This window comes from Clarias gariepinus, chromosome 5 (genome assembly GCF_024256425.1).
Source record: "Clarias gariepinus isolate MV-2021 ecotype Netherlands chromosome 5, CGAR_prim_01v2, whole genome shotgun sequence".
NCBI lineage: Eukaryota > Metazoa > Chordata > Actinopteri > Siluriformes > Clariidae > Clarias > Clarias gariepinus.
Window position 1 is genome coordinate 11,617,282 of NC_071104.1, and position 16,037 is coordinate 11,633,318.

Below are 16,037 nucleotides of genomic sequence, written 5' to 3' on the forward strand. Positions count from 1 at the left end.
TGGTCATAATATCTTTACAGCCTCAAAAAGTCTTCTGCCCTGAAAGAAAGCATGTTGCAAGTTTAATTTATTCATGGCAAATACATGAAAAGAGAAGTGCCAGGTGGCACGATATAACCAAAGCCATGGCGTACCACATTGCTAAAACAGTACAGTTTTTTTTCTTTTTTTTGCAACAGTGGAACAAGAAGGCTTTAAAAAGCTGCTAGAAACCATTGAACCAAGACACCAGTTGCTCAGTCGCAACCACATGGCAAAAGAAGCAGTGCCAGAAATACAATTGCTTGTGACATCTCATGTGCCGCTGCAGTCAGAAATAGCATTGCGACCACCCACCTAATATTGAGTGGGTTGCCATTTTGCCATCAAAACAGCCCTGTCTTGTCAAAGGTTGGACTCCACTTGACCTCTGAAGTCCTGTTATTTGGATTCAATTAGACTTGATTCAATTATGATTTTTTAATAATTACTTGTTTTAAATTACTATTATTTTATATGTCAAATGTAGTTTACAGCACAGTGAAATTATTTTTATTATTATTATTGTTATTTTCATATCTCGTTAAGTTAAGAATAGTTAAGAAGTTGGTACAGCATCTGGAGCTGATAGGGTTAAAGGTCTTGCTCAAGCAGCAACTTGTGGTGCTGGGGCTCGAACCCCTTGACCCTCCAGTAACCCAGAGCCTTAACCATCAAAACCATCTACATGAATGGCAGAGCCCAAGGTTTCCCAGCAGAGCTTTGCCCAGAGCATCATCACACTGCCTTTGCCAGCTTGCCTTCTTTCTTTTTTTTCCATCAGAACCAACAATTTGAGCTACAGTAGCTCTTCTGTTGGACTGGAAAATGCTTTGTAAAAGTCATGGTGCATTGTAACAATAATCAGCACAGGAAAGCCTTTAGGACAAAGGAGTTTACGATTTCCGGTCTCTCAGCAAATTCATGAGCTGTGCTTTTGAAGGGCGAGAGAGAGGGAGAGGCTAGGGAGGAAATGACTTTATTGCTGCTAAAATGTAAAGTGAAGCAGAGAGAAAAGCGTGAGGCTGGATTAGGAAAGGAAAAGGAACAAATAAAGATTGTTTATTGAGACTATAATAAAGGTAGATTAGGAACTAACTTCCACATCATTAAATCGAACTATAAACCACTAAAATGTGTATATATGCACTGCATCCGAAAAGTATTTACAGCACTTTACTTTTTCCACACTTTGCTATGTTACAGCCCTTATACCAAAATGGATTACATTTATCATTTTCCTCAACATTCTACAAACAATGCCCCATAATGACAACATGAAGGGCGTTTGTTTGAAATCTTTGCATTTATGAAAAAAAAAAAAATTGAAAATCATATGTACATAAGTACAGTATTCACATCCTTTGCCATGACACTGAAAATTAAGCTCAGGTGCATCCTGTTTCCATGATCATCCTTGAACTGGGGAAGGGTAAGCAAACATTTCTGCAGCGTTGAAGGTCCAGATGAGTGGGCTCAATCATTCAGAAATAGAATTAGTTAGGAACCACCAGGACTCTTCCTGGAGTCCGGCTAAAGTGAGCGTTCGGAGGAGAAGGGCCTAAATTAGAGAGTTGACCCAAGAACTGGATTGTACAGACACGCCAACTGTACAGTTTAAAAATATGTATAGATTAAAATCTTTTCTAGATTATTATAACATACAGTATGTATCAGAGTTTTGCACTTTAACCAGTTTTTGTTGGTCAGTTAATCGAATCTGGGTCATCTTTTGATTTAAAATTGATTTGCACCTTTTAAGTAATTTAGTTAAACTTGCAAACATTAACTGGTCTAAAATTGACAAATTCCTGTAAAATATTTCTCATTTGCATTTACCTCTTTTGAGTTTGGTAAATTTCTGCTATCTGCTGGACTGGAGTGTGGAGCAGATGATTTGGCAGTACAGTATTCAAAGATTTTTGCAGTGTATGAGACATAATATTTAAAATATCATGTTACAAAGTATTTCATTATTTTTTAGATACGTTTATTAGTTTTTAATACTTCAAAACATGTACGAAATATAGCTGCTCGAAGTACAGTCAATTAGACCCTAATCAAGTGCTGTCAAATCAAATCGTTAATCAAAATGTCTAAAAAAAAACAAATAGATTTGACAGTCTAGCTGAAATTCAAAGCTCTAATTAAGAGCTCAAACAAAGGAACATATCTGACCTTATAGTAGTGAGTTTACACAAAATGGGTAACTTTTCTTTGTAATTGGGTGAACCCTTTTTAGCAAGTTTTATCTCAGGTTTTCGTCAGATTATGACTTTTTTTTTTCTTCTACTGTGTGTGTGTGCGTGTGTGTGTTGATTTACGCAGAAGCACGATCAAGGACAGGTCCTGCTGGACGCAGTTTTTAAGCACCTGGAGCTGACCGAGAGAGACTATTTCGGGCTGCACCTGGCCGACGAATCCTCCGACAGCCCGGTGAGTTCTGAGGTCATGCTCAGGCTTAAGCTAAGCACCTCCACTCATGATTATTCACAATCGGATCCTTTCATTTGGTACAACCCAGCCTGCATTTTAGAATGTAAAGAACAGTTTAATTTAAATGGTTAAAATGTTGGAAGATTTAAATAAGCACGACGCTGAGAAAGCATTAAAGTTGCACAGAAGTCAAAAATTTAAGTAACTGGTATGACACTGATTAGACGTGTAAAGCGTTGCACCTCTAACTTCTTCAATGTGATTGATCATTGATCAATACTGTATTGGACTGCTGCCTTGTTGTTATTGAGATTCTCCCTCCCTCTCTCGTTGTCTCTAACAGAAGTGGCTGGATCCAAACAAACCCATCAGGAAGCAATTAAAAAGTAAGTGTATTAAAATGTGGCACTGAACCATGTAGTCGCTTAATACCAGTTGTTTTTTGTTGTCCTCGTTGACATGTTCTTGTTGTTCTCATCGACCAGGGGGATCTCCACATCATCTGAACTTCCGGGTGAAGTTTTTTGTGAGTGACCCCAGCAAACTTCAGGAAGAGTACACACGGTGTGTGCGATTTGACCTCTACAGTCACAATCTCTGACCTCCGTGCATTCTGACACAGTTTTCATGATGTAACCGTTTCATAGCACGCAAGCCTCAATCCAGATATGCAAATTAGAAACTCTTGCCCCTTTCTGCTTTAAACCAGCTGCTGCATGTTGTGTGTTTGAATAGTATACCTTTGAAGCTAATCTCTTTATAAAAACGCACAAGTTGTTCCCAACACTAAAAGATCCTTAAAGCATTGGCCCCCAAAATACTATGTTTTATTAGTTACTATTTACTGTTTTTTTTCCCTTTCTGTTTTAATTGCATCCTTGCTCTATAGCATTTATTTATCTCTGCCTTTTTTTTACAAAAAGAGATGGATGAGACTGTGGATGTCACTAATAGGAATTATTGCAGTCAGATTGAAGACATATTGTGCATGTAAACATGGCTAATGTTTTCCAGGCAAATTGACAGAGTAAATGTTATAAATTTAAACAAAAACAATTGTGCATTTTCCAGTGTTGATTTAATCTTTCTCTCTCTCTCTTTCTCTCTCTCTTTTCTTTTTCCACTCTTCACTCTTAAGGTACCAGTATTTTTTGCAGATCAAGCAGGACATACTTAGTGGGAGGTGAGCAGCTTCTATGCGTTCGATATACAAACCATAAATTATTACCTTACATTAAAAGGCATTAGGCGAGTTAACAGAGTGTGTATTGTGTTTTTTAGACTGCCCTGTCCGCACAACACTGCCGCACTACTGGCCTCCTACGCTGTTCAGTGTGAGTATAGACAAAAGTGTTTAAAGCCATTAGTTTGGTCACTGTTACTGTACTGTATGTGCTCATGAACCACTGTAGTTTAAAGAACACTGATTAAAAGTAAGACTGATGAGTACGAAGGCGTTCAAGTAAAACCCGGGACGTTTGGTAGCGCAGGAGATAAGTACACCGTTCTGAAAGTAAAATCTTTCTTTTTTCTCTAAATAATTCACTATACCATCGCTATGCACTTATCCCAGCGTATCACTATTGCTTGGATAAGGTAAAAAGTCTTCTTAGTACATCGAAGCCCTGATTGGAACGGAGCCTGGTTCAACAACTTCTTTAAAACACACCATTTAAATGTACACCAAAGGTGGTGGTGAGCAACATTAAGCCATTTTTTAAACTATTTATATTTATAATAACTATAAATAAACTATTTATAAACTATTATAGTTATTTTGATAATAGTGTTGCTTTCATATAGCGTGATGATGGTTACAGTGTTTAGTTTATTAACGTATAAAATGTCACACAGTTTATTGTTAGATTGTGGAATGTCTGAGAGACAAGATAGCTCCTGTTCTCACTTACACTCTAGACAGTGTCTACAATCCCTCTCCCCTTCTATCTCTCTTCCTTCGCTTTTTCTTTTCTCTTTTTTGCTTGCTCCCCTTTTTATGCTTTTTCTCTTTTTCCTCTTTCTTTTTCTCTCCTTCTGTTCCTTTCTCTTTTCCCTCTTTTCCCCTCTTTCTCTCTATTATTTTCTTTCTCTCCTTTTCTCATTTTCAATTTTTTTTCCATTCTTTCATTAAATTTTCTCTCTCTCACACACACACACACACACACACACGCGCACACACACACACGCACACACTTTTCCATATCAAACTATTTTACATCTTATTTTCCTCTGAGATCTATTTTCTCCTTTAATTTCCCCTTTCTCTCTCTCTCTCTCTCTCTCTCTCTCTCTCTCTCTCATCTTTTCTGCTAAAGACTTTGCGGTGCTCATAAACTTTGCAAAGCACTGTGACTGTTACGGAGCGCTTACAGATAAGACTCCTCCCATAAATTATAAATAAAATGCCTTAAAACAGAAAACACCCCTCTATCATTTATTATAGTTTTACCTCTGTTAAAACTATAATCATAGTTCATATTACCACACCATGTTATTAATGAAGTAAAGCTGTACAAGTCCTGGTGAATGAACTTATTATAGAAACAATAACACATGAGAATGAGCGCATCAATATTAACCTGTCATGCCTTACATCCTGAGCTACTGTCCGAGCCATGCTGTTTTACAGAAATAATGGCCGATCAAGAGACTTGTGTGCCGGGGTGTAATACAGTAGCGCGGATATTACTGTTGTGTGTTAAAGCTGTAGCTGTTGTGGTGATTGTTGAAGTGTGAAGTGCTACAGATTAAGTCCTTGTGGTTGCACATGAAAGTAGGGCTTATGGTAAGAGAGTGGCATCATCACATGATTTATCTGAGAAACGAAATAGGAAATTCTAAAACCACAGCACTGTTTAAAAACTGCAGCAGATCCGGGCCAGCGTAGCACATTCCAGCAGCGCAGAGTCTCGACGCTGAACAAGCCAGAGCTTGTAAAACCTCCATGTGCGCTTAGAACACGGCTCCCGATACACCACGTTATCCCAATCGGGCTGATTCGGCCTAGAGTGTGTGCACACGAGTGTGAGAGAGCGTGCGCGTGTCAGAGACCCTCATCACCAGATTGACCAAACTTAGGGGGCTAAAAGCGTTTAACTGTGCAGCTGAGTCAGTATGTAGGTCACACAGCAGGTGATGTGAACCAGCATGCAACCTTTCCATATCGTGTTGTATTGTATTATTTTTTTTTTTCCTTTATCATGTTCCATAGAGATCAAGAGTGTTTTCAACCAGAAAATCCTGAAACGATAACGATCCGACTCATGGCGAGCCGAGTTACTCACTAACTCCAGGGTTGGTTTTGAATCAATCGAAATTGTTCCTCGGGCTGACTGCTTAAGCACTTTTATGGACCGCTTAGTACAAGGCAATTTCCTCAGCTGTGTAGCGTTTTAACGTTATAATGACAATGAATAGCTGCCGGCATTCTCCACCATAATACTGTGTATAGGTAGAGTTTTAACAGAATAATGACCATGAATAGTTTCCGGCATTCTTCATCATTAATACGTAGGGTTTACATAATCAAGACAACGAATGACGGTTGCATTGTCCACCAATAAATATAGACATTTTAATGTGAACACAATGCCAACGCATCCTTCATCATTAATAAGTAATTTTTAGCTCTGGGTCAGAGTTGTATCGAATCTTTAACGATTCGTTTTAATTTGATTAATTGAATCAAAATTTATTACGTACACTATATTGACTACCCGTCCAGCGTTTAGCACAATTTAGTGTATCTTACTAGTTCTGGTTATCACATGGCCAACAGCTATAACACAAAATCTAGTATTAAGCAATTTATGAGCAAGGTAACACGATCTGGGCAAATGTTTAGACTTTAAAATACATGACCAAGACAACAGTACTTTATAAAGAAACGAGAATTTATTTGACTAATCTACGATACATGAAACTACACTACTTGAACGCACGCGCACACACACACACACATTCACACAAACAATTTGGCAAGTGAAAATGAATGAAGTTATTCTAGTACTGGTTACTAGATCAACGAAAGTCACAAGAGCAGAGTCTTGGGTTCAATCTTACGGTTTAGTTATGAAACGAGCACCAACTTCAGCAAGGTATGCAGCTTTGTTTGTTTACTTGCGTTATGTTTCGTTCTCATCCGTGGGTTCACCTCCAACGAAGGGAATCACAGCGTTGCTGGTTGGTTGGTGCGCTGTTGTAGAGATGACGTCAGTCGGAAAAGCCCTTCGGTGAGGCGTTGGTTGCCTGGTTACCGATGGCTGCGCTCTGGAACTTCTCCTGAGGTTTCCTTCGTTGCTGGGCTTTGGAGTTCTGGCATGAAGTCTCGTTGAGAGTTCTTGAAGAGCGGATGACGCCAGCAGCGGCGGCGCAGCGCCCGCAAGGGCGGAAGCCCGAGCTGCTTGGAAGATGTTGTAGGTTGCAGTTGTGATGATAACTTCTCTTCCTCCTCTTTTTTTCCTGTGGACTTCCTGAGGGTTTTTGTTCCTTGGGGGTCAGTCTGTCCCACAGGTGATTCATCCAATCGGATGTGATTGCAGGGCTTAGCCACACCTCACGTGGTTCCTCCTTCCATGCATAAATTAGCCAGGTGTTTCGGCTGTCACGTGTGACCCATCCGGTTGGAGTTTTTAATACTTTATAAAAAGTAATTTTGCATGAGCTCTGTTCATGCTACCAATTACCCATGTTCACCAACATTCTTGAAATAAAGCCAGCTTGAGATTGACACCAAACATTACATATCTTACCCACTCATTCCTTCCTTTATCTAATAAAAAGGTTTGTAAATGCTGATTACACCTTGAACGTTATGCAGATTAATCAAACATGTACACAGGAATAAAAGGACCTGAGTAAATATATGTAAATACGTTTTGCCCTACTGGCACACTTTAAAGATGTTTAAAATAGTGTCCATGCCGTATGCCTTTGTTCATGGAAAGGCATGTCTTCCAGAGGTCAAGAGACTGTCCAGGTGTGATGAGGCCTCTTCCTCCCCAGCTTGGGGTGGAGCTGTAAAACTGTCTTCTTTGTTTACCGGATCGCCGATTTACACCCTCAGTTTCGGGGTCTACTTCAAAGCATCTGGCCTTGTGAAGTTTCTTAGTTTTACAGACGTCCCCCTTAAGATAGCAAACCAGATAAGGTTATCAGGATGGTGCCATGCATGCTGGAAGAGGGTGTTCAGGAATGTGATCCATTGACTGTTCTCTCTATGGGAGCCCTGTTATTCGCTACATATCCCCCTTTTTGCTCGGTGAAGTTCCATTCGCGAACATCAGCGGGCACTGGAAGTAGAAACATAGAGAGAGAGAACAGGCACACACAAGACACAAACAACACCTCCATAACCAACTGAATCATGGTGCATAACCTAGTTACCTCGTATGGTCTGGTTACGAACACTTAAAACGACATGGGGTGCTTTTGGCTAGGCTTTATCCCAAATTGGGTTGTTTCGATTGGCTGACAACGATTTACTTTCACTTTGGGTGGAAAGAGTCAACCTAATTTTTGGGAGCTGTACTCAAGCTTGGTTAAGATAATTCCCTGATCAAAGAAAGAGAAAACGCAGGGGGAAAAAATAGACAAACACAAAGAGAAAGGGCCACAAGGACACAAATAGGTTGAGGAAACTAAACTAGTGTCGCATGTGTGGAGCAACTCCTCTCTACCAGAGGTTGGGCCTAGCAGTGCAGACAGAGGAGGGTGATTAGGTGTTTGTTTACAAAAGTGAATAAAATATCTGTATGTACCTTCCTAGAAGGACCAAAGTATGTTACTGTGGTGAAAGGTATACGACAGTTGATCTGTGTCAGTGGTCTGTTCTTCCCCCCTTTTCAGTTTGGAACAACTCTTTAATCATCCTTCTCATCAGTTCTTAAAAGTCTTGACATTGGTGATGTCTTCAGCTCATTTGTGGCTTGGGCTTGAGCTGGATTAGCTTAGACTTTTGACTAGTTTCTTTGTTGAATCATTGTTCTGATTCAAGGTCAGAAATCTTTGTTGAGAGCTTCCCGGAGCAGATGGTAGTCAGTCTTTGGGTGAGCTGCACACTTTAGGTAGCTGCACACTTTTGGGCTGTATGTTGTTCAAAGCCAGAGTTTACCTTGGTCAGTGATGTGGAGTCTCTTTTCTAGATGGAGATCACTTTTCATACATAAGTCTGGAAATCTTGGCTGCCTGGCAGACGTGGCATAAATTTATCAAGGTGCCTGGCGAGTTGGTCAAGTTCTGCGCCATGCGATGCTCTGTGGCTGGAGGGAGCAGGTTCCCGGTGTTCTGCCATGAGGTAGGGTTCTTTGAAGGGGGCTGGGGGATGCGTCGCCCCGCCCGTCGCTTCTTCCACTACGTATCGGTCCAAGAACAGGGGACCTGGTCCTGCTCAACAGGGTTAAGATGCATGCATGTCGTTACCTTGACGGATCGTGGCACCATTCACAGGCGGGCTTGAGTTCCTCGGTGACGCTGTAGGACTCTTCTTTGCTATGGTCCATCTGTCGCATGAGGTAGCTGAGCTCGTTCCTTGCTTGTCCAGGTGAGTTTTGAGGGCTTTAATTCTGCCATTTTTCTCCCTGGGGTCAGACGTGGCCTTTTCTAGTAGCTCTTTTGCATACTGCAGCCTGTCGGAGAGATCAGCGTAGTTTGCCTTGCCTTGTTCACTTTCACGTGTAGTAGTTGCCAGAATTGCTTGCAGCACAGTGATTTTCACTTTGTCCTGCTCTACCTCGTCACCCCCTTTCTGTCGCTCCTGAGCTTCCAGTTTCAGTTGCTTGATGCGTTGTTGCACACGCCAGCTCCTGCTGTAGATAGGCGGCGTGCCTGTTGCGCAGCATTAATGCGACAATGAGTGTGTGACATAAGGAGCCGGTGATGTTGGACAGTTCATTGGGACTATAGCACTGACTTGGGTCTTGTCTCATACGGCTCGTTAAGTTGTCATCTAGCTGGTCTGGCGTCTGGTACTTTAGTGTTTCGGCAGCCTTAGGTAGGAAGCTGTCGGTTGCAACACTTGTCCATGTCTTCAGATCTTTTCAGCGACTGACAGGTCTGTGGTGCGAGACATGTTTTGATGGGGTTCTAGAACCACGACTGACACAGATGTGAGAGAAAGAAACAAAATAGAAAAAAAACAACAAACACAGCAAACAGATGTGTAAGTTTGGGCTACTGCCGAGTGTGGTTCTCTGTGACTGTGGTCCTCTGGTGGGCGTGCTACTAACTGGGAGTTTCTGTGGGAAGAGCTAGTGAACACACAGTTAGCATGGCTAGAGAACCGATGCAGAAAAGAACAACAACACAGAGCAAGGGATAGAGTAGTAATGGTAATTTTCTACTTTGCTATAAGAGGAGGTTCCTTTTTTTTGTATGGAAAGGTTAGAGCTAATGTTAAGCTGAGGAAAACAAAGCGCCTTTCTGTGGCAGAATAGGTTTAATGCCAAATTTTGTTTTTCCCTCCCCCTTTTGTTTTTATTAAGTTTGATTTGGAAGGGTGCTCCTAAGTAAAAGGGGTTTCAAGGTGGGGATTTCTCAGTATGTGATTGTTATTTAAGATTTTCTCTAGGCGAAAGAAACAATAACAATGACAGTATTGGTTAACTCAGCATTAGGGTTGACAACCATACACAGATTGAAACACTTTTAAACACGTCTTCAAAATTTTATGGACGGTTTCCTAGTTGACCTGCTTTAACCTTGGCTAGGTAGGATCCCAGCACGAAAAGGGAAGGTACGGTGAGAGTCGGGAGCTTTTAAACTTAAGAATTCACGCTTCAACAATATGTAACGTTTCTACCGTTCTCTGCTTTTGTGACTTTCACAGGTACAATCCTAGAATAGCAGCAGTAGTCAAACCAGGAGAAAAACTGAGTTAAAGAGAAAAAGAAAGTGTGGGGTTTCCTACTAATGTGAGGACACTTATCAGGGTTGACCAAGTTAGTTAAAACTGGGTGACAAAAGCCCTGGTGGATAATGCGAGAACTTTCAAATTTGAATTTCAAATTATGAATTATAGCTAATTATTGAGCATTAATTAGCACTAGAATTGGTAGGAGCAATTTGTTATTAACTCCATTGATCATCTATCATTAAATTAGAGACACGACTTTTAATTTATTACTTAATTTTAAAAAATTTCAAACTAATAATGATAGTCGATGATGAATTTTAAAAGATGTTTATCATCAAAATCATATAAATAGTTACAGTTACAGTGTACGATGAACACCGAATCTGTAATAATTTATGAAATTGAATTTAAGTTTTAGATTAAAACAATTAGACAATGATCAACATTTCATGATGTCATCAAAATCAATGAAAGTAATTTTGCTTAATCCATTACGTATAGGTAAAGTAATAAAGAGGGGGTCAGAAGAGAAAAAGGAAAAAGACCCACTGGTGTGAGTTAAAGTTGGGTGTAACGAGGTTAGGTCACTAACAACTTTCGAACAGTGCATTCACAACTGAAAGATGCTATGTGCTAACCGCTAGCCTTAAATGCTACTAGCACAGATGCTACATGCACACAGGCTACATGGTAAACGCGCTAGGTTTGCTAACTGACGTAGCTCATGCTAGACTTTGTTTACAACTGGTATTAGATAGCGCGGGCGGAATGCGTTACGTCGCTATGGTTACGTACACTTAAACGAGCGTGCTAGTTCAACAGTTATGGGTGATCAGTGACAATGGCAGCGCATTTAACAATGAACAACCCGAACAACACTAGTTAGCTCTTTATAGCTGCACGACCTCGACTCCACTCGTTAGAGTGGGGCACACAACTTAGTTGTTACTACATTTAAGACAACAATGTTGCTGAGATCTCGGCGTATCTCAGCCCTTTGTCAGACAAACATACCGACATTAAACACAAAAACAAACGTGGCTTTTAACCGCACATTTTACTTGAGTGAATTTGCAAGTGGAACATCGCACAGGCAGATTCACCATTGAGACAAATTAGCTGCACAAAGGTGTGTGTGGCAGGGTTTCTTCGCTGCATACACACTAAGAATTACAAACAGGGTTTCTTCGCTGTTTGTTACACACTAATTTGACTTTAGGGTTTGCGCAAATTAGCTGCACAAAGATGCGTGGCAGGGTTTCTTCGCTGCCTACACACTTACAAATAAAAACAGGGTTTCTTCGCTGTTTTTATGATAATATAAGGCCTTTAAAAGATGATAAGAGGAACATCGCTCAAATCAATCTTTATCGCGGTGAAGGAAGATTTCTTCGTTCCAACAGGCGATTTTGATAATATTAAAATGTAAAGAGATTTCTTCGTCTTTACAGTACAAGTTTAATATTATAAGCTGCAGTTTAATTTAACATATAGCTAAGCTTGAAAATGGAACAAGCATCTCGCGCTCGCTATGAAGGCCTTTAAAAGATGATAGGAGGAACATCGCTCCAGTCAATCTCTATCGCGGTGAAGGAAGATTTCTTCGTTCCAACAGGCGATTTTGATAATATTAAAATGTAAAGAGATTTCTTCGTCTTTACAGTACAAGTTTAATATTATAAGCTGCAGTTTAATTTAACATATAGCTAAGCTTGAAAATGGAACAAGCATCTCGCGCTCGCTATGAAGGCCTTTTAAAAGATGATAGGAGGAACATCGCTCCAATCAATCTTTATCGCGGTGAAGGAAGATTTCTTCGTTCCAACAGGCGATCTTTATAGTATTAAAATGTAAAGAGATTTCTTCGTCTTTACAAGTTTACTTTAACCATTAACCATGACTAAATGTCGGACAAATAGTGGCTGTTAAAGTACAATACTAAAGGTGGTTTTGAACCATCCAATCACGAAAGTAAGTTCGTGTTGCATTTCATTCATTCACTCAGTGGTGTGCCGCGAGACAAGGACGTATACAGTATCGCAAAAATCTGTTTCTCCGCCTCTAATCTATTTCTGGACAATAGAAGAGATACAGTGAACGGTCTTGGTTTTATGAATTTTTTAAGCCAAACAATGCCCGCTTTCATTCTCCACCATTATATATGTAGCGTTTTAACGTTATAATGACAATGAATAGCTGCCGGCATTCTCCACCATAATACTGTGTATAGGTAGAGTTTTAACAGAATAATGACCATGAATAGTTTCCGGCATTCTTCATCATTAATACGTAGGGTTTACATAATCAAGACAACGAATGACGGTTGCATTGTCCACCAATAAATATAGACATTTTAATGTGAACACAATGCCAACGCATCCTTCATCATTAATAAGTAATTTTTAGCTCTGGGTCAGAGTTGTATCGAATCTTTAACGATTCGTTTTAATTTGATTAATTGAATCAAAATTTATTACGTACACTATATTGACTACCCGTCCAGCGTTTAGCACAATTTAGTGTATCTTACTAGTTCTGGTTATCACATGGCCAACAGCTATAACACAAAATCTAGTATTAAGCAATTTATGAGCAAGGTAACACGATCTGGGCAAATGTTTAGACTTTAAAATACATGACCAAGACAACAGTACTTTATAAAGAAACGAGAATTTATTTGACTAATCTACGATACATGAAACTACACTACTTGAACGCACGCGCACACACACACACACATTCACACAAACAATTTGGCAAGTGAAAATGAATGAAGTTATTCTAGTACTGGTTACTAGATCAACGAAAGTCACAAGAGCAGAGTCTTGGGTTCAATCTTACGGTTTAGTTATGAAACGAGCACCAACTTCAGCAAGGTATGCAGCTTTGTTTGTTTACTTGCGTTATGTTTCGTTCTCATCCGTGGGTTCACCTCCAACGAAGGGAATCACAGCGTTGCTGGTTGGTTGGTGCGCTGTTGTAGAGATGACGTCAGTCGGAAAAGCCCTTCGGTGAGGCGTTGGTTGCCTGGTTACCGATGGCTGCGCTCTGGAACTTCTCCTGAGGTTTCCTTCGTTGCTGGGCTTTGGAGTTCTGGCATGAAGTCTCGTTGAGAGTTCTTGAAGAGCGGATGACGCCAGCAGCGGCGGCGCAGCGCCCGCAAGGGCGGAAGCCCGAGCTGCTTGGAAGATGTTGTAGGTTGCAGTTGTGATGATAACTTCTCTTCCTCCTCTTTTTTTCCTGTGGACTTCCTGAGGGTTTTTGTTCCTTGGGGGTCAGTCTGTCCCACAGGTGATTCATCCAATCGGATGTGATTGCAGGGCTTAGCCACACCTCACGTGGTTCCTCCTTCCATGCATAAATTAGCCAGGTGTTTCGGCTGTCACGTGTGACCCATCCGGTTGGAGTTTTTAATACTTTATAAAAAGTAATTTTGCATGAGCTCTGTTCATGCTACCAATTACCCATGTTCACCAACATTCTTGAAATAAAGCCAGCTTGAGATTGACACCAAACATTACATATCTTACCCACTCATTCCTTCCTTTATCTAATAAAAAGGTTTGTAAATGCTGATTACACCTTGAACGTTATGCAGATTAATCAAACATGTACACAGGAATAAAAGGACCTGAGTAAATATATGTAAATACGTTTTGCCCTACTGGCACACTTTAAAGATGTTTAAAATAGTGTCCATGCCGTATGCCTTTGTTCATGGAAAGGCATGTCTTCCAGAGGTCAAGAGACTGTCCAGGTGTGATGAGGCCTCTTCCTCCCCAGCTTGGGGTGGAGCTGTAAAACTGTCTTCTTTGTTTACCGGATCGCCGATTTACACCCTCAGTTTCGGGGTCTACTTCAAAGCATCTGGCCTTGTGAAGTTTCTTAGTTTTACAGACGTCCCCCTTAAGATAGCAAACCAGATAAGGTTATCAGGATGGTGCCATGCATGCTGGAAGAGGGTGTTCAGGAATGTGATCCATTGACTGTTCTCTCTATGGGAGCCCTGTTATTCGCTACAGCTGTCTAATCTCAAAACCCAGCCACCTGTAAAATTTTCCGGATTTATTATGCACTGACATGCAAAAAGTCAATAGACAGTGATAGGTTTTGGATAAAATGTCTGCTCCGATACATGTTACATTTTTGAGCAAGTAAGGTTTAGTTATTAATGTGTTATTAATACGTGTTTAACTTTGTTTTAGCGGCTTAAATGCAACAATTCCTAGTAGTATAATGAGGGGGTTGTTCTTAATAGATCTTCAAACAGCCTTAACAGTGCATTTAGAAGGTCCAGGTTGAGAATCCAGTGGTGTTTTACAAATTTTCTTTAACTATAATTATATTGTTAACGGTAAAAAGACTTTAAGATTCCTAATGTAGCTCTTTGTCTCTGGGACAGTCTAGCCTCAGACTGACCAACAATCTGGCCTCTTCGAAAATTAAAAATTTCTTTGGGATTGTCACATCTAGGCAGGCTTAAAGTAAACTTAACTCACGTTTTAGCCATTTGAAACGTAGAAGTGTGTGTGTGTGTGTGTGTGTGTGTGTGTGTGTGTGTGTGTGCAAAACATGAACAAAATTTTTTAGTATTTTTTAAAGGCTTAAACGAGCTAATTAGATTGTTTACCATATTGTGACATCATACAGGAGCTCCTTCTCCAGGGCTCTTATACAGTATAAGGTGACAATAGGGTAAAAGTGAAGATTGTTGCTTAGGTCTCTGCTGTTCTCTCGATGGGTGTGGCTCAGCAGTAGCTTATTTAAATAGAAACAGCACATTTGGTGACGAAGTAAAAGAAGGGAGAGTGAGGTATGATAAAAAAACTTTATTAAAGGGCTGTTATTCTCTCACCTGGAGTATTAACACGCACATTGTAGTGCTGTTGAGACCGGTGTATGTAAATAATATTTATGTGACCCTCAAAGATGGGTCTATTTTAATTTGCCAACATGGAAATGAAAAAATCACCATAATGTAAAGAAAGTTTGGTGCATAAATTTTATTATACAGATCTTTGTCATGGAATCTTTCATATCGAGATTATAGTTCATGAGATTTACATCCTGTATGTTTCAGCTTGAAAAAACAAGATGTTAATAAACATTTTAAGTGAAAGATGTGCATTAAAGAAAAAAAAAATTTGTACTGGTTTTTAAGGTTAGTTCAAACAGAGTTTGGTTATTCTGGAGTAATTTGAATAAAAAATTAAGAAAATGATTGTGACAAATGTTCCATAGCATCGTCCCATTTTCAAAAGAGCACTGAATGAGCTAATGCTATCAAACATCTACAAATCCAGGAAGAATCACATATTTGTACATCATCTAAGGTAATCAGGTTATGTTGATGAATCAAACTTCTGCAAATTAATATTCTTATTGCATTCTTCATCCATTTTCACACACTGGTTTCCCTTTTAAATACGTTAGCATAGCATACTGCATATGAAAATAAAGAGCAGAATAGAAGCTATGAGTTACTGGTTTACTCTTTTAACTCTGTGAGAAAGCATTTATAAGGGAAAGTAATATTCTTTATATTTTTGACTCCAAAATACACCTCAAGCGTCATTAAAAATAAAAATACTGTTGAATAACCACATGGTAGTCATGTGTCTGTAAAAGGTCAATTAAAAGCTGATGATGCAAATAATGTTACTGTTAAGTTCTTATTTGGAGGTTAGGGTTGGGACAATGAGCCAAATCTTGCCTGTTTTTCTCTGAAAAT

General features: G+C 39.8%; 1 protein-coding gene across 2 annotated transcripts in view; it reads left to right on the forward strand.

Moving 5' to 3' along the window:
• The window catches only part of ptpn4a (protein tyrosine phosphatase non-receptor type 4a), an 82,984-nt gene that overhangs the window by 42,990 nt on the left and 23,957 nt on the right, over positions 1-16,037 (forward strand). For both annotated transcript variants that reach the window (XM_053496000.1, XM_053495999.1), the window contains exons 3-7: positions 2,347-2,454; positions 2,798-2,840; positions 2,940-3,018; positions 3,593-3,637; positions 3,736-3,788. In XM_053496000.1, the coding sequence (XP_053351975.1) occupies positions 2,347-2,454; positions 2,798-2,840; positions 2,940-3,018; positions 3,593-3,637; positions 3,736-3,788 (328 nt within the window). The remainder of the gene's footprint in view (positions 1-2,346; positions 2,455-2,797; positions 2,841-2,939; positions 3,019-3,592; positions 3,638-3,735; positions 3,789-16,037) is intronic.